General features: G+C 42.6%; 2 protein-coding genes across 2 annotated transcripts; both read left to right on the top strand.

Annotated features, from left to right (window-relative positions):
• Window positions 1–519: 519 nt before the first annotated feature.
• On the top strand, window positions 520–9,734 carry nfatc2b (nuclear factor of activated T cells 2b; the record flags this gene model as incomplete). Its single annotated transcript, XM_079297141.1, has 10 exons — window positions 520–646; window positions 1,201–2,179; window positions 2,374–2,545; window positions 2,870–3,072; window positions 3,589–3,761; window positions 3,965–4,105; window positions 5,300–5,355; window positions 5,681–5,813; window positions 6,580–7,218; window positions 9,014–9,734. The coding sequence occupies 10 exons, from the start codon at window positions 520–522 to the stop codon at window positions 9,058–9,060; spliced, it is 2,670 nt and encodes an 889-aa protein (XP_079153267.1). The 3' UTR covers window positions 9,061–9,734.
• A 965-nt stretch (window positions 9,735–10,699) lies between these two features.
• Window positions 10,700–12,755, top strand: manbal (mannosidase beta like). The gene is made up of 3 exons (XM_079266514.1): window positions 10,700–10,843; window positions 11,241–11,454; window positions 12,406–12,755. Exons 2-3 carry the CDS (start codon window positions 11,305–11,307, stop codon window positions 12,514–12,516), a joined length of 261 nt encoding a protein of 86 aa, XP_079122640.1. The 5' UTR covers window positions 10,700–10,843; window positions 11,241–11,304; the 3' UTR covers window positions 12,517–12,755.
• Window positions 12,756–19,367: the final 6,612 nt, after the last annotated feature.

The raw sequence follows: 19,367 nt of genomic DNA, 5'->3' as shown, positions 1-19,367 counted from the left end.
AAACCTGTGTTTTAGTATCTTCACCTTGAATCCGGACCGGTGTGATTCATAGGTGCAACGGGAATTCAGAGAAGTAAAAGCCCCTTTAATCACAAAGCTAAAGCACAGTGGAAGGCTGTCGGTTTATAAAACTTGGGAAATGATGACAACGTTTTGATATTCTAATAATGTAGGCTACAGACCTGATGTAAATTTAGCCTCCCTTAACATTTCATACTGTGACTCTACTGGCTCAAACAGGAGGAAATGAAGCTTGTTTGAAGTGCACACACACACCTACACACACACACACACACACACACACACACATGCAGGTCTACACCTCCTGCTGCTTGTCATCATCATCAGTGACAGGAAGCGTCTGTCGCCGCTCTTTTTTTTCATGTAGCCTTGTTGTATGTCGTATTTGAGCAGCTGCCACATGTTTTGTATGCGTACAGCTTCTGTTATTCGGCGAGTTTGAAAGTTATTAAAAAAGACACACTTGTCCAAAGAAGATTTAAATATTCAGAGCTGGAGATGAGTTCTGCAGGTTTGGGCTTCACCGAGGACCTGGGTCAAGACATCAGCCAGGAGGAGTTGGACTTCTCTGACCTGTTTCTGTATAATCCACCTGGGGAGGACTTTGCTGTCGGCTGTGATCAAGGTGTGCATGCAGTAGTTATTCTGCTATTACAGAGACTTCGCATAATATCTGCTTTTCCAATTACATCATTTTCCTAGTAATTGTAAAGATGTTGGCTTTTCTAGAGTTTTTTTTATTTAGCAGTGAAGTAAAGTAAAGGGGCTTTGGGATATCCGTCAGTGAGTACTTAGCTGTCAGTTCCTGATGTTATACTGTAATCCTCCTCTTTCACTGTCATTAAGAAGGGGGGAAATCCACTAGACTCTTCTTTCTGTTTCAGGAAACTATAGAAACACAGAAACAGAGGCATGAACTGTCTTTATTACAGTTTAATGTGGTTTCAATTCACCCAAAAATGTGTTTCCGTTCTTGTTACTTCGCACGTGGATGTCATTTTAACATTTTCTAATGAGGTAATTGAATGTTTTTGTGCAAAAAACAACAAATCAGAAAATTATTATTACTTGTGGGAGTAGTTTTACATGTCTTAAAACATCTATATGGTATATCAGGGTGGTAGAGTAGTCGTCTCTCGACATGTGTGCACAAATTAATTCTGCTTTTGTTTTGGACAGATGACTCAGGTGATCTCCTTCAAAACGACAACCAGCCTCCTTTGCTGGTGGTCGACCATCACAATGCGTACATCTCCAGCTCCAACCAGCCAGCCTCCAGTCAGGACGCCTCCTCTCATAGCCTTACCACAGCAAACCTGTCCGGGGCTGTGTATGACTCCCTGAGGCTGGCTTCAAGACCAGGGACCATCCCTGCTCCCAGTCCCAGGATTGAGATCACTCCGTCGGGGGACTCTCTCAGCTCTCAAACCCTGGCGCTGAGCCCTGGCAGCAAAGCTCTAGGGGCCTACAGAGAGTGTGTGAGCCCTGCCAGCAGTAACTCCTCCACGGGCTGGCCTGCAGATGCATACTCTCCTTTGGCTTCACCGTGCGTCTCCCCATCTAATGGAGGCAGCACTGGCATGGGGTTGTCCAGCTTAGACCTCTGCCCAGGCCTCCAGGGCATCCACACTTCTTCTGCCCACTCCTCCCCAGGAGCCTCACCTGGCAACAGTGTCACAGACGAGATCTTTCTCCTGCCCCAGCACCAACACGCCGCCTCATCACTTCCCCACCAACGCTCCCGCTCTGTCTCGCCGCATGGGAAGCGGTCCTATGACTCGGCCCACTCCTGTCAGGGGGCCACTCCAGTCAAGCAGCGCTCCAGGAGCCCCAGCCCCATCCCCTCACTCCATGAGCAGCAGGGGTCCTACTACCACCCACAGTACCAGGCCCAAGCGGAGGCCCAAACTCAGACCTCCTCCCTGGGCCTGGAGGAGATGCTGAGCAGCCTCAGCTCCAGTCTACCCAGACCTCTGCCTTATGCAGTGGTGCGAGATGCCCATGCCCAGAGACAGGACTGTGTGTATGGAGAGGGCTATGACCGGGCCATTGAGCATGAGAGGGTGAGCAGGGCAGGAGTCGAGATAAAGTCTGAAACCTTCTACATGCTGCCAGCTGTGTGGCCTCCTCCTCATCCAGTCCACCACGGAGCACTCGGGTGTGTTGTTTGTCCTTTCTTATTCAGAGACTTTTTGTCTGTCTTTCTGCTCAAATGTAAGCATTAAGAAGTATACCATTTATTGACAACTATGAAATGAAATTATGAACTTTGGACATTTTGGACATTTTGGGATGTAATGTTTTGTCTTTGGTTTCCCTCTCATTGTCCTTCTCTCTTCGTCTTTTCCCCAGTGGACTCTCTGTTGCTCCACTTCCGTCTTTAGAGTGGCCGTTGCCCAGTCAGTCTGGTCAGTGCGAGCTTCTCATCCAGCAAGAGCCCAGATCTCACCACAGAGCTCACTATGAGACTGAGGGCAGCCGCGGAGCTGTGAAGACACCAAACGGAGGGCATCCGGAAGTTCAGGTGCTTTTTTTAGGGTGGTATTTCCTGGGTGATGTGTTTATGTAAAGCCAACAGCCATGATGCAAATGAATGAAAGGGCAAAGTATCAGGACAGTCACTGTTTCAAAGTGCTAAAAGATACACAAATAGTTACAAATCTTGGCGTTGATATTCAAATATCGGTTTATGGGTCTGTTTTATTTATTGCTCTCATGAGTTAATTGAAAAGGCTGTTACTGTTGGTTTTCCTGGCACTGATGCACAAACAGCCTTTGAAAATCAGTGTTCTTGCTATGCCAGTTATCGGCAGTGACCTGTGAAATTAATCGCCTTTGTTGCCCTTAGCTCCGCGGGTACCAAGGCACAGCTCCACTGGGGCTGCAGGTCTTCATAGGGACAGCCGACGAGAGAATCCTGAAACCCCACGCCTTCTACCAGGTCCACCGCATCACTGGGAAGACCGTCACCACACCCAGCATGGAGAGGATGATGAACGGGACCAAAGTGTTGGAGATCCCTCTGGAGCCAAAGAACCACATGAGAGTGATGTGAGTCGCAGAGAGACGCTGTGGGATACATGCTGTTAAGCAATCGGCAGTCACTTCTGTGGTGTTTTTGTATTTCCTCTCCCAGAGGTACAGATGCAGAGATACATTTAACTGAATCTCAAATACGATGCTATCGGTTTTCTTTGTATTTTATGTTGAAGTTCGAGTTTTTTTGTGCTCGTTTCTCATGATGGCTATTGCTGCTCAAGATCTTTGTCATTTGTTTTACTACCAACAAGTGGCGGCAACACAAAATGCATCACTTCCTGTGTGCCAGAGAGTTTTTCCAAGAAAATCGACCACACACAGCAAAAAAAAAAACTACTTTGATGAACTTGACTCATGATGAATCACTGAAAAAGTCATAGACCACTACTTTGACAGAACAGAACTAGGCTATAACTGACAGATTAAATCAGTTGACTATAGTTTGACAACCGTTGTACAGTTACTAGCACATTGGTCTCATTTCAGCACACCTTTTCAATCTTATCTGTCTTTTCTTACACTTCATAGGATTGACTGTGTAGGAATCCTGAAGTTGAGGAATGCCGACATCGAACTGAGGAACGGTGAGACGGACATTGGACGAAAAAACACACGCGTGCGTTTGGTGTTTCGTGTCCACATTCCTCAACCTGGAGGCCAACTGTTGTCTCTTCAAGCTGCCTCTCATCCTATCGAATGCTGTAAGGAAGAATCTTGCTTTCTATCGCTTTCTATTGAAGGCGAACTTCAATATAAATGTTCGTCAGGCTAGTAGTCAATTTTGCAATTCTGGAATTACATCTTTTTTAAAAATTGGAGTAGCCATCTGCCTTGAAAATGTTTCCCCCAGATGTTTTCTGACCTCAGTGTGGTCTTTCATACAGCTGTCTCCCTGTTTCCTCAGCCCAGCGCTCAGCTCAGGAGCTCCCTGCAGTCGAGAGGCAGGACCTGGACCGATGCTCAGTGCTCGGTGGTCAACAAATGGTCCTCACAGGACAGAATTTCACATCTGACTCCAAAGTGATATTCTCAGAGAAGACACAAGGTGAGAGGAGATCAGTACTTTAATTGTCAGGTCATGTGAAATTGTCCGTACCTCATTTTTTTAAGAGCTACTGAAAATGAGCCGCAACATATAATAAAAATTCACTTTAAAAAATAGTTCCACTTCTTGAGTTGGATGAGAATTTCCTCCAAATGTTGAACGATTCCTTTAAAACGCTCACACACCGATATGTGATTGTTGTGTGTGTACATTTTGAATCCAACCAGATTTATATGTATTTCTATGTCCTCCCATTATGCTTCTTGAGCGTATCCACCTACTCATATAGTATTTGTTTTTTCAGAGAATTTGCATTTTGCCCGGGCAGCATCAACTTTTAGTGACGCACATCTTCCTTCAGCCCACACTTTTGACTCTGACAAAATGAGACATTACTTCAAACTTTTACTGTTGGTGACATATTTTATTGATTTCTACATGGAAATGTCTCACCTCATTATTGCTCCTCCTGCCCACACAAGGTTTGACATCGCTTTACATGGTTTGAGAGCAGGATGGGTATACAGTTGACTGCATATAAAGCCTCCCTGTTGCTGTGCGTGGGGTTTTATGCAACAGGATGTGGTTAGACAGACTGATAAAGATTCAGACCCGGAGCAGAGACTTTGTGTTTTTTTTTTGTTCAAAGCGTGGGTACAAAATAGAAACAGCAGGTTAAAACTGAGGTGGGAATTAAATGATAAACCAGACAGAGAGAAACCTGCTTTCCACTATCTGTCTGTAAATGTGCTGTTGTGATCTGGTTTCTTACAAATTAATTTATTTTTTATATATATATACTATAGTAGTAACACCAATAGTTTCACATAATGGGACATTTGCTTATTTTTTTTCATCTGGGAGTTAGATGAGAAAGTCAGTTCCACTCATTTATCTTTCAGGCAAATATAAAGCTACAGCCAGCAGCCGGTTAGCTTAGCTTAGCACAATGACTGGAAACAGAGGGAAACAGCTACGGTCACAAAATCTGCATACCAGCACCTCTAAAACCCAGAACCAGTTTGTACACTGTTTTCACCTGTTAATGCTAAGCTAAGCTAAGTGGCTGCTATCTGCAGCTATTTCTCGTGGTTACCTTCCCATCTATTGTTCGTCAAGACAGCGTATTGCTCAAAATGTCAAACTACTGACTTGCTTTAATGTGTGTACACACTGTATTCCCTCTGTTTACAGATGGGCAGCAAATCTGGGAGGTGGAGGCCACTGTTGACAGAGACAAATCACAAGCTGTGAGTTAACTTACACTTACCTGTAATGATACATGGATTGACGCACTAGCATCATTTTACATAACCAATTATGTGCTTTTTGTAGAAATGTATTTGAACATTACATCAATATTGTCTGTTACAAATTCACATAAACAGAAAGCTAAACACAAAACCTATGACCACACGCAACATGCTGCTACGTGTATCAGTTTTATTTCTGATGCTGATTTTGATTTGAAACATAAAAGCGTGACATTTGGGGCAGCCTACGCCTCTCTGTTTCAACATGACTGTTTGTCTGAAGCGTGATCTTTTTTTCTGTTGTGTCGCAATCCCCGTCTAGAACATGCTCTTTGTTGAGGTCCCTCCATATCAAAACCGGACCATTTCCCACCCAGCCAAAGTCAACTTCTACGTCATCAACGGGAAGAAGAAACGCAGTCAGCCTCAGCACTTCATCTACACTCCTATGATAGGTATGTATCTGTCAGCCATGACAGAGCTGGGCTCAGGAGGAAGAGAGGTGCCTTGAATGTTTGAGAATGGGAGGATGACTAGAAGGCCATCAGTGTTCCCCGTGGGGTCAGCAGGGAAAGTCAGTCGTTCTCACCTCTATCAGCACAAACCTCCCTCTGCGGGACTTGATGCAACACACTTAACATGCATTTGGACCTTTTCTTGTTGGTCGGCTGCTCCACTAGTTTGGTCCGGACGGAAATATTTCAGAAACTATTTGATGGATTGTCATGAAATCGTGTACAGATATTCATGGTCCCCAAAGTATGAATCCTTCCTGTGTTGGTGATCTTCTTACTGTTCATCAAGCTCCACCATCAGGTCAAAATTTTAATTGGCCCATTACTTTGGCCCAGGAAATATGACCCTGACTGCATTCAATTTGGATTCATAATGGCAGCCAGTGATGGGTGATGGTAACCAGAATATGTTTTGATTTTTTTTTTTACAATCAGAAGTGTGCCTTAAGTTACAAAAGGTTTAGAACCCCCAAGTAAAACTAGGATGGTGAGCCTGGTAATTAACAAAAGCAAAAAAAACATCAGCATGTTAGCAATGCCATTGTGAGGATGTTAGCATGCTTATGTTAGCATTTAGCTTGAAGTACCGCTGTGCTGATAGTGTGGCTTTAGACTCTTATTCTTGTTTCTGTCCTTGCACTCTTGTCAGTGAGCTAATGACAGACCTACGTTGATTTCTCTCACCTGTGTGTTCTTTTAATTCTAGCCATTAAAGCCGAACCACTGGATGACTACCAGTTGAATTCGTACATCTACTCAGATAATCAGTCCCTGTCTGGCCTGTCAATGAAGTCGCTTTACCATCACATGGAGCAGGAGAGCGACCTTCAATCTTTGAATATTTCTCCAACGAGGTACCATCTAGCCACTGTAGACCCCAGAGCCCACGTCTTAATCCCTGACCCACTGGACAACCAGCCAGTTTATTACCAATCCAGAGCCAGCACTATGATCAACAACCCTGTGCTTTACCACACTGCAAATCAACATTACAGCAACTGTGGTACCGCCCCCCATGGTTCCCCGATGGCTTCCCACCCTACCTCCACTCCCAGCCTGTGTGTCAGTGTCAGAACCCCTGTGGGCAAACTGGCCGAAGGTCCTCAAGTTGGTGATTCATTCAAGGCCTATGTGGTGTCAAGACATCAGAGTTATATGCAGACAGCGCTGCCACTGGGAAAGTCACCACCTTCAAGATACATCCACGGTCAAGCTCAAGGAAAGGATGAAAGCCGAGCGGAGCCTCTGACCCACATCGGCTCTGGTAGAGGAAACCACGAGGAACGAGCTCCAGAGGGGGTCACAGTCAAACAAGAGACTCTCCGCTATGCTTACCTGGAGGATGGTGAGTCATTATTTTACATGCTGTCTTCTTAATCCCCCCCCCATCCTCACATCTTTGCAGGGTTTAAACTCTCTTACATGATTACTTTCGTCTTTGAGGGAAGACTGATCAAAACTGTAAGTTGTTTAAACCATGTGAACGATTATCACATGTCTGTTTTTCATATTGTAATATTTTACGTATACAGCTGTCTTAAGAGAGAAATTGGCAACACATTTGCATTATCTCTCAATCAGTCAGTAACCCGGTTTGAGTCTCGTCAAGATGCCAATAGATCTGTGTCTATCTCTGCTTCAGCTTTTTTTGGGTTCTCCTTGACAAGCCAACAGATTGCTGAAGCGTTAAGCTGAGTTGTAGAAAACACTGCATTAATTGCTACACCCAAAAATGTAAATGTGGGGGAAAATACAATACAAACAAACATGCAAACCTGTCTGAGAGATGAGTAATTGTGGTCCAGTTTGCAAACGCATACAAGCACATTGCAACTATACGCTTGCAAATCCTGCATTGTGGTTTGTGTTGGGCCTTTCTATCCACTTTCCTGTATCTTTCAGTCTCACTCTCACTCACACAACCGAAACACTCACCACACTACCGGCTTCGTGCGCATGCGCAGCCTCATTTAAGATAGATCTAATACAACGTATTTATGACACCTGATGTATTTGAGCATGATGCAGGAGAAAGAAGCAACACCATCATGGAGTGAGAAAACAAGTGATGTACCTCGCCCTTGTTTGCTGCGGGGCAAAGTTTCTGTTTACACCTCCGTGATGAAAGCCACAAACAGGAAGTTTACTGTATACACAAATGCATGCAGACCCAGCATTGTCCTGGTCTCTGATACAGACTGGGGTAATAGTGAGAGTTTAGATAACTACAATCTGTTTTATTTAGCATCTCCAGAACATTTAACAAAACACACTATTGTGTTCATGTTTTTATTTATTGTTGTTTCTTGAGATTATATCTAATATTGTTAATAGTTCAATTCTTTCAGTCAAAGGACTCATATACAACAAGTTTGCTTACTTTTGTTAGGAAAGACATAATTGATCAGTCCAAAAAAGAGTATCAGAAAAATCTGGACTCAACAAAATATCAACATAGTGGAAAATACGTTGGAGATGCATGGCATAATTAAACTGAATGTATGAAATCAGACCTTTTCTGGGGACCCCCTGGTGGCTTTAACCACAAACCACAAGTCCAAGTGAGGACCTTTAATGCTCAACTCTCTCGTTTCCTGTCACCTCTTCACGTCATACTCTAATAAAATCCTAAAAATGGCCCCCAAAAATGTACTTTAGGCACATCTGCTGGTCGTATTAAAAACAAAACACTGTTGTATTGTAATTATTATAATTTATTAGAATTTAAAGAATCTACACAAATGGGCTTCAAATAGAAATACAAATTAATATAATAATTAGAGAAGGTTTAATTTTCAAGTAGGTTTGGACATACAAATCATTTATCTTGGTAATTTGGCGCATAACAATAAGCACAGTGCAATAAGTCAAGAGAGATGATATAAAATAGAAATATTTACAATAGAAAATATGTGACAATATAAGAAATGCTTAAAACTACATGTTATTTTTAAGTGGAAGAGCTGGACAGTTTTGTGCAAGAATGTGCAAAAAATGTACCCGAGGGATGTTGTACAGCAATATGAAGAATACCAGATGAACTATTTCAAAATGGTACGTAAAATAAGCATGGTGTCGTTGTTTATTACAGCATAGTTGTGAAAACTAAAGTTGCTTACCGTGTTTGTAATGTTTTACAGTGAATGACATCATAAGAAGAGACATGAAAGGCCACAATGGAGAGTGATCCTGGAGGCCTGTTGTCCATCACATCAAGCATAATGTGTAAAATATAAAATCCTGAATGTCTTGGAGGAGGGGTCTCAAACTCATTTTCACTCCGGGCCACATCAGCATCACGGTCGCCCACAAAGGGCAGGTTGTAAATGTAAGACTGTGTAAATGTACGGTAACTACTCCTAACATATTGGTAAATAGCTGTCTTTGCATTTGATTATTGTTTATTCAAGTGTAAAAATATTGTACATGCAGTTATATAAATGTAAACATATATTTAAGCACATTTCTGTTATTATAACTTAAATCCTTTTAATTTAGGGTTAAGAAACCCACATTACTCTATCAAAGATCAAACTATTATAGAAAATATCAAAGACAAATATCAAACAAGTTATTACAATAACTTTGTTCAAAGCCTAAAATCCTTTCAAGGGTGCGTTTTGCACAATCCCACATGAAGTATTTCATGTGTTTTAAAGCCACGTTTAAAGTAGTCTTCAATGTACTCGCAATACATTTCCATGTCAAATGTACAGTAACCGGGAGTTTGAGACCCCTGTCTTGGAGGAAGCTTGTACTTGTAAGAGCTGCAATAAAAAACATAGGCCTATATCTTAACTTTAGACTTTTTAGCCTCAGCAACGATAGTAGACAACATGTGTTATACCTTATATTGTGTATCTATTGTGTCTTTATATGAATCTGTTTGACGAATATTTGTTCATTTATTTGTACAATTGCTCTTTGTAAGCATGTATAAGATATTTTATATTAAATAGATTCTGTTTATTTGAATCAGTGTTTGTATTAATAGCAGGAATAGACCAAAGAGAAAATCAAATATTCTCAATTAACATCTAACATGACTCCCTTTCTGTCTTTGAAATTACTTTTCCTTCGATGAAGCCCTACTTCAGCCACCATTATCAAGTTGTTGCTATAATATATCCTCTGTACAAGGAGTCTTATGATGACTAACTCACCGATATCAGGTCAAAGAAGTAAATCAAAAATGTCTAAATACTTAGTGTATCACACAAAGAAAGTACTGACACTGAAGAATCCTCTCTCAGTGTTAATTTGTTGATGTAACTCAGTGTTAGCACAGTTGTTATGTCTAAATACTTCTGGTATAAGTAAATACTATGGTTTTCACTGGACATAGAGGGTATGAAAAAAACTGTAATCTGAAAAACTAACTAAAGTGTGGCGAATGTGGCGGAGTTAAAAGTACCTCTGAGATTGATCAAGTGGAGTTGGAAATTCTCAAGTAAATGACCTCAAATTTGAAACGGAAGTACAGTACTTGAGTAAATATAGGCCAACACTGTTAACCAGGTTACATGCTTCAGTTGTTGACGTTCATATTAATATTATTGTGTCCCTTTTTATTTTGATGCTTTGGCAACATTGTTTCTTAAACGTTCATGCCAATAAAGCAACAATGAATTTAATTGTAAAATAAATACTGTTATATTAATGTATTGAACACTTTCCTCTCAAAGTAGTGATACTGAAAGTTTACAGTTTTCTATGTTTTCAAGTCTAAAATATGATAAAGATATATTAAACGCTAGAGGTCGACATTTTCAAAACAATCATTCACCGGGTCGGAAGTTGATCGCAGGCTTCACGTCACTTCCGGTTAGCGGATGTTGTTTTCTCCCTTTGTAAGCTTAATTTGCATTTCTGTTTCGCAGCTTTGTTCATACTTTTTTAGCCCTGATTTTGATGTAAAAACAAACAAACTCCTGTAACGACAAGTGAAGCGTGAAGTAACCCCGGCACCGGTGAGCTCATTCTCCCACATGCTAACGTTGCGTGATAATGTTAATGAAAGTCATACATATAGCGTTAGCTTCAATCTACCGTTGTGACGTAACGTTAAATGTGTCCCAGCTGAGTCTGTCCACAATGTTTATTATGATCAGTCGGTATAGTTTATTACTATGTGTTTTTATCAGCAGGGCTATGTGAGCGCACAATACATCATTTGATTCACACCTCCACGCTTGTCTTTTGTGATAACTGTTTAAATGCATCTATTTCTAACATGATTCATATTATTCATTGTTGTGGGTAAATGTCACATGCATTGCCGCATGTGGAAAAGACTAAGCCGTCCTTTGTTTGGTTTATAAGTTATTTTTAAATACATTTTTATTTATTTATATTGTTTCCTGCTAGACGTGGTGTTTGCACAGATAGGTGCACTGAAGGATAACCGACCAAACAGCCAATCAGCAGCATCATGTCTGCAGAAGTGGACCTGTCCCCTCCAGAGGTCCCTGAGTCCACCTTTCTAGAAAGCCTACTGCGCTATGGGCTGTTCCTGGGGGCCATCTTCCAGCTCATCTGTATCCTGGCTGTCATCTTCCCCACATCCAAGTCCCATGAACAGGTGGGTAGACACCCAGGAACTAGGTTGGTGTCGGTCATCGGCTCAAATGAGGGGATTGGTTCCACTCAAGAAATGTTTCCACACAATGCTGTCTCTGGTGGCTCCATCTTATATCAAAATAATACAATCAGATATATTCGCAGTGTGGCACAGCCTAACTAGGAAAATGGTTTGATTAATATCTTTATTTTTTCCATCTAGCTTGACAGACCTACAGGTTCTGCAATAACACTATTTTCTGAAATACAGAGAAACCAGATATCAGTTAGTTTAGTGCACAATATCTTGTTTTTGAATGTCGATGAAGACCGTACCACGGAGGGCTACTCCCACAATCTCCATGCTAACAACTGTCAGGAGAGATTATTTATAGACGAGAGCAATTAAATCCACTGACTAATTATTCTATTTCCAGACAGTCATCAGATGCACTGATTACGCTCCAGAGTATGTCGCCATTTCATCCTTTATAGCAGCCTGCTGTAGTTCTGTATCGCCATACAAAGACAGGAACAGTGCTGACAGAGGGAAACTGTTGAAAGGCATCTGCATTTCTTTTGTTTGATTTGTGTGTGCATCTGTGCTCCAAAACCTCAGGGAAGTTCATTCAACCGTCCATTTGATTGCGATAAATCCAAGCCGAGTCTGAGCTATATGGAGAGATGACAAACTGCATAACCAAAATGTATATCGCTTGTTGTCACTAATTACTATCCCTGTATGCACAGTATTTTGTATACAACACACTGTGTATTGACAAGATTTACTTAGAAAATAATACCTTGGAAAAAACTTTGTGTGTGAGTTTTGAGACTCCAAAAGCATTTTCCAAATACATCTTCAAATCACGGTTATCTAATCATACTTTTGTCATTTTACACCATGTTTAAAATGACTCAGGATGGTTTCTTTTGAAATTACAGGTTAATGCTTCCTGTGTTTGCTCAACAGGAAGAGACTGAGTCCACTGATGGAAAGGCCACTGAACAGATGAAGAAACCTAAAGGACTCACCCCGCAGATCCGACAGAAACCAAAGAAAGAGAGCAAAAAGAAGCGATAGTGCTGTGTGCGTGTGTGTGTGTGCGTGCGTGTGTGTAGTCAACAGTGAGTCAACATTGGCAGTTACTAATACAATTATCACTACAGGTATACAAAGCACTGTCATATTACGACAATTAAAAATGTGCATTTAATTTGAGACTCGAATGACCTCGAACTATGTGTCCTTCACATTCAATACAATATTAATAAAAGCAAATTGTCATATATATTGTTTGCAGATTTTTTTACGTAGCTACATATTTTACATGATATTTGTTGTGCATTTATTTATAATTGAATATCATGGATTTCAACTTTCAAATAAACACATGATGAGGTAATTTGTCAGATCGAGATCATGTCCTGTCTGTATATTCACTTCTTTAGTATGACAGAATACATCATGACTTCCTTGGCACTTGTTTTCTCAGCGGGTAAGGTAGATTTAAAAAATAAATTTTTCTTTCTACATTTACACGATATTCAGACACCATCTAAAATAAAAAGTTCCGTAACAAGGGAGGATCAAGCCAAATAAATAGGGCATTTTAATTTAATAATCAGATTTAAGGAATTCTTATTGGAAATGATTGTGTATGTTAAAACGTGGCATAGGCCAATATAAAGGCATACTTATTGGTTATTTAAAAATTCTCAAATAAAGATATGGGCATCAAAAATAATGATTCACTGTAACTTTAAAAAATGTGCAACATCTTTAATTAAAGAGCACCTGTTAGGCCGCATAACAGTTAAGTTGTAATATCAATGCGCCGGCCCAAAGTTGTGTCGCTAAGCAACCGGTGCTGCTGGCCAGCAATGAAGCCAGTTTGTTATTGGATGATACGTGAGATTGAAGTATTTATTATATAGTATTTGTGTGATATTATTGTAACAACTTCACACACACACACGCACACACAACAAAAAAAAAGCTTCCCAATCGTGACAACATTTTTTTTCGAAAAGCTAAACGGGGCTGTTGTCGTGCCTGTCAACGCCTCGGTGAGTTTAACTGTCGCGGCGTTGAGTTACGCAACACGAGGTGAATCTTCCTGACTCCGCCGTTGCTGCGTACAAAGCGTAAAATCCAGACTCATCATATTTGCGCTCTCGTGTTTCGTCGTTGATGCACTATCCCGTGCCTCCCCCCCACCACCCCCCCCCCATACGAGGCATGTCTTCCCCACACCACTCCTGCTTCCTCGCATGAATTGACCGCGCCGTCGACTCTTCCCGGATAAGAAGCAGGCTGCTTCACCGTAGTGAGCCGCGGTGTTTGTCCGGCTCCACCGCAGCGCCGCCCGGGCAGCTGTGCCCTCTGCTCCCGAAGGCAGCCCCCGTCATGACCCCCCCTTTACTGCCGATATTCACTAAATGGGATTCGTGGCCGGCTCGAGGTTTCCACAGCAACTGGCCATCCGCTTCCATTCTTCCTCTAATGAGGACAGCCATCGGGATTTAACACAGTGCCTCGCTGCGCGTCTTTGATTTTTTTATTTTTTGGTGGTGGTGGGAGGGGGGGTCTGAATCTTCAGACGCGTCTAAGGTGAGTTAATTAATTAGAGCTTGTGGTGTTTTAATGCGAGAAAAATGACATTTGTGTCGGAAATACATCCATGGGTTTGTGTTTGTTGCTGCTCATGTTCCCACACTGATGTTTTACGCACAGCGTCTGATACCCTCTCCCTCACACTGACTCGTATTTCATTGTTTTACAGGCCATTCAGTCAGTGCTGCTCGCACATTTGGTCAGTGCCACTCAGTGTGTGCCAGGGGCTCCGTTGTTGATGATTGACCCCCCCCCCTAGACAACATCCGCACCGTGTGTGTACATTTACGTCATATGTCTGCCTTTCTCATGACCAACACGCGTCCACAGAAGACACCGTACATCGACTGCGTAGAAACAAGAGTCAACAATCCATCGAAATCCAAAATGGAGCTGTAACAGCACCTGTTTTGATTCATCAGGCCGCATATGCGCTGCATGTGAGCTGGAGCCGACCACAGCAGCCAGCGTTGTCGCCTTCTATCCCGGTTCCCATTCACAAATCCCCTGTTTACGCGTCTAATGTGGATCACGTCTTTTTATTTATTTTTTTAAATTATTTTTAAATTCCCTCCCATTGCAAAGACGTTATCATTTTGACAGCTGCTACTCCTGTCTGCCGCTACTACCCCACCCCTTGTTTCTCTGAAAGCAGCTTTGCCGACAACTGGTGTTTAATCCCGTGGAAATATAATTTCAATTACGTGGCTAATCTATTTACAGTCTTTTTTTTGGGGGGGTTGAGTTCCAGCTAATTTCCATAAGGCAGTGAATTCAGGTTTGTTAAACAAACAAATGAAGCACATGAATCATCAGAAAGCTCAGCGTGCGATTTTGACACTGGGCACGTTTAGGAGATGCTATAATGTGCTATCCTCATCTGAGAGACACGAGGCTGGCATGACTGGAGAAATAACACCTGACTGGATTGTTGAATGACTTTCTCTCAAACATGTTTTATAAGATAACAGAGCGTGCAATGTGTCAAAATACACAATATTCCCTCTCACAGGGCAGCAATACGTTGACGTTGGTCTTGACTTGTTGAGCTGTGACTGATTATTAATCAACGAAGTGCTTTAAATTTCCATCTATTGAAAAATGTTCCCAAATCCCATGGTTTAATCTCCATAAGGTCTTGTTTTGTCCGGTCAACAATTGAAAAAAACAAAACAAATTTGATGTCTGTCACAAAAGACAAAGGAAACTATAAAATGTTCTCGTATGAGGAGCTGAATTCTTTGCTGTTTTTGCTTAATGCTGATTATTTGTCTGTTGATCAACTAAGACTAATTAATCAACCGCCTGAATGTTGCAGCTTTGACAACACATGAACAGAAAATATATACATTTTGTCGTGTGAGAACAACCCTGAGTTTATTTTAACATCATGTAAATCACAAAAAAATAGGCTGTCAGTGTGGCAGCTCTGTAATGAAACAGCCTTCGTGTCCTCTTTCCCACCCTTTGCCCTCCTCTATATAGAGCCGGCATGCTGTAGCTGTAGAGCCTGGATCACGAGCAGCCAGAGTCAGTTGAAGGACAGAAAACGGAAGTGATTGTTGTTGTTTTCATCAGCTGAGTGTATTCCCCTCCCCTCTTTTCCTCTTCTTCTTTTCTCCTCTGTGTGTTCGTCACTGAGGAAGAGCGGAGATGGGATGAGACAGCTCGACGCGGGCTCAGGCTTTGCAAAGGGAGTGGGGGTCAGCAAAAGATAACGGAGAATATCTGATCGAGGCAGCCCTGAAATGGGACGAGGCGTGATAGTTATGTGACTTCATTGGCTTTATTTCTTCCGCCCTCTTTAACACAACTGCCCGCTCTCTACCTCAGGCTGTATAAAGCTAATCTGTGTATTATGTATGTGGACTGAACTGTGTGTCCAGCATATAGCAGGACAGGACATTAACGCTAATATGCACATTTCTGCTTGTTTTGATCTTGAGGAACCATCACCCCCCCCCCCCCCTCTTCCCCCTCCCCAGGGCAAAGTGTAATTTTCTCATTCGACAGAAACATTGGCTCGAGCTCCTTCGCTCTCTGCAGCACAGTGGCAACTGTTAACCGTCTGTTGTGACTCAGTGAGGTTTGCCGCGGCCAAATGTGCTCATGTGCCTGACCAGAAACGTGCAGCTTGTGTGCTCGGCTTCAGATGGAGGATTACGAACGCTGGTTAGACCGAGGAAACGGGAGAAAGAGAGAAACTCTTTGCGCACTCAGAACCTGTGCAAAATCAACTCTAGGTTGTTCTTAAACGCATCACCTTGAAACATTGTCTTCTGGAACAAATTAATTATACGATGACATTAGAAACTGCAACCTACGTTTTTTTTTCCCCCGCAAGAGTACAATGTGCAAATAATTCAACAGATGATTGGAAGGCCTGAAGTAAAGACATTGTGTCATGGAGGACGAGGATTGGAGAGGGTTTCATATTTGTTCTGTCTTAATACAGCCCTCGCAGGCTAACATTAACCTTTGGTCACTCCTGTCCGGACTGGCTGTGAAGAGAGTCCTTCCTGGCACAAATCCAATGTAAGAGACTAAATCCACAGTCTTTCTTGAATTTATTTTAAGCCAACACGAGGCCTCAGCAGTCTGAGTTAGTCTAATCGACAGTATTCCTTCATTGTACAATGCTTCCTTGTTAAGCTCTGGTGGAGGGACAGTATGGAAGAGAGGGACTAAGAGTCTCACAGGTACATTGTGTAGCAGGTACAATGTTTATCATGTTCACCATCGTAGTTTAGCGCATTAGCCTGCTAATATTTGACAGTTAGCGCCTCTACCAAAGTTGAAGACAATCCATCCACTAGTCGGTTGTCGAGATATTTCGGTCACTAGGATTCAGTGCCTGTGAGCCATGAATGTCAATGTCAACATTTCATAGCGATCCATCCAATATTTGAGGATTTTTGACCTCCGTCACGAACATAGCGACCAGTAAGGGGAACAGACTTGTGAACCCATCCGGTTGGATCAAAGAGTCAGATTTGAAATGACAGCGTGGATTCACGGGTGTGTTTTCATGATTAACATGCTGTCTGTCAACCCTAATGTGATGCAGTTTCTGTACACTGACTTACTGGACTCGCCTGCTTTATTGACTTGTGTACCTTGTAGGCGTCGAAGCTCCCCCCCCCCTAACCATACATTATTCAGCCCATGTACAGAGACAGTTTCTTTTATTATTTTTATGGATTTTGTGGGACTCGGTCAACACTGAGACTGTGAGAGAGACACAGCGTCGTGATAAATGTGCTGCTGAAATGCGTTTGAACTCATTGTTCTGAGGTGAATACCCCTCAGAGGGCCGCCTTTGAACCAAGCCTCTATTTACCGCGATTCACGTCTAATCCTTCAAATCTCCGTTCCTGCAACACAACCGGGCACAACTTCATTTCACACGGTCGGCGTGTCGATGCGCTTCTGGTCTCTTTTCTGACATTATTAAACCACGTGTTGGCGTAACTACAGCACATTCATACCAGAAATGCAGCTTGTACTCCTTTTTGCCAGGTGCCAGGCAACAAGGGTTTCTTTTGGAATAAGATTTCCAATTTATGTCCTGGAAACATAGCCCCCCCCCCTCACACTCATCTCCCTCCTCGCTTCCTTCCTCCCATCCATCCCTCCCATTGCTCAGGTGCCTGGTGGTAGCACTGGTGCAGTGTGGTTCTCCCACATTCCTCCATGCTCCTGTTGAATGGAAAAGCTCACAACGAACGGAGATCTCTCCTCATTTCCAATTCCTCACAATCCTTTCTGTATTTTCTTTTATTTCTCCTCTTCATATCATGTTTTCTACCTGGTGGTTCTTTTGCACAATATACTTTTTATCGCTCATCTTCCCTCCTCCGTTTCAAATCATAATGTCGGAAGTTGTCCCATGTTGGCACCTTTTTGATATTTAGGGCACTCTGACTATCAGGAAAAGGCTCAGCTACAGCGCTGCACTGGGATACGTTTGCAGCGCTGGTGAGGACCATTACCTCACTTCATCAGTGTGTGCTTAATCTCAATGATTTGTCAGTTTTCCTCATCGAATGTTGAATCTTACAGAGTAGGTGTGCCTATGCATACTTTAACTTTGGAGAACTTCCATCCCGTTAGAGACATTTTAGATGTTGAATCCCCCGTCGGCTCACTGAGTGTCTTTCTCTTAACTCACTCTGACCTCCTTGTATCAGATCAACAGTAGCGTCGCACTATTTTTACACAACCAGAAAACGTCACATCAACTTGCATAATGACCCATCTGGAAGACGTTACGAGCGAAACTCTCCTGTTAGTTCTGCTGTTTTGCTGCATCATCTTTGCCTATGAATCCACTCCTGGAGCATTGTGCTTCTATGTAGTTCAGGTGCTCAAGCTTTGGACCTTTTGATGACTGCAGTCAGTCGCCCAGTGAGAGCTTGAGAAACTTTTTTTTGGAAGTCCTCTCTTCTGAGGTCAGTGAGGGACGAACTGACGCAACGGGCTACGAGTCGGTTTTCAATGGAAGCCGGTGACATGAAGCGAAGAAGTTGAGCTGGATTCAACTTTTCTCAGCATGCGTCAACCAATCGTTTGTTTTTGTTGAACCATTTCCGCTTGCCTTCTCTCTCCCCACTGTTCCTTTTGTCTTGCCAGTTCCGAGTGATACTTGACGACATAACCACGTCAACGAGCGAGCGACACTTCAGTGGCGACGAGCTGGCCACGCTTGACCGTTTAGTTTCTTTTGTTGCTCGTAGTGTGAACACAGCGTCGGATGTAAATTCTTTCCTAAAATACAGATCACCAATTAGTTAGCACTGTCTTTTTCAAGACAATCACCTCACAGTATTGTTTGCATAGATTCGAGGACTCCGAGTATAAACATGTTTGCATGCATTGACTTCATGGACTGTGAAATCATAAGAGCCTTCATTCTTCTTTAAAATCGAACACTGTGATCAGCCGCGGTCCTGTCTACTTTTGTTTTATCCTTTTTAAACTTAGCTTGTTTCTGATCCTCAGTGAGCCGGTAGATGTTTTAGGCCACAAAGTCCTTAATTGATATCCAGAGCAGTTAGCTAAATGGAGCGGCTTATTGTTCGCAAACATTCACACAGTCTTGTCCTCCCGCAGGCCTCCTATAGGCCCGTCTCTGTGTGGGACTCAGTGTTGCACCGTGGGATACGTTAACCCCCCCCCCCCCCCCCCCCCCAGTGCGCCAGATTACATCCTGGCAGGAGTTGAATCAAAGCTTGCATGACCGTGCGTGTGCGCTCTCGAAGTCGCTCCCGCTCGTGCACACGCTCGGATTAAACGCGCCCACACATCTCCACAGCGAG

The sequence above is a fragment of the Melanostigma gelatinosum genome, assembly GCF_949748355.1.
Source record: "Melanostigma gelatinosum genome assembly, chromosome: 3".
Classification (NCBI taxonomy): domain Eukaryota; kingdom Metazoa; phylum Chordata; class Actinopteri; order Perciformes; family Zoarcidae; genus Melanostigma; species Melanostigma gelatinosum.
Note: the sequence above shows the minus strand (reverse complement) of the source record. Positions and strands in the feature narration are given on the sequence as shown.

What these genes read in the sequence shown, in the direction of transcription:
- manbal (XM_079266514.1), top strand. Translation starts at nt 11,305, where the DNA reads ATGTCTGCAGAAGTGGACCTGTCCCCTCCAGAGGTCCCTGAGTCCACC. An exon ending in CATCCAAGTCCCATGAACAG is followed by an intron (nt 11,455 to 12,405) that starts GTGGGTAGACAC and finishes TTTGCTCAACAG; the next exon opens with GAAGAGACTGAGTCCACTGA.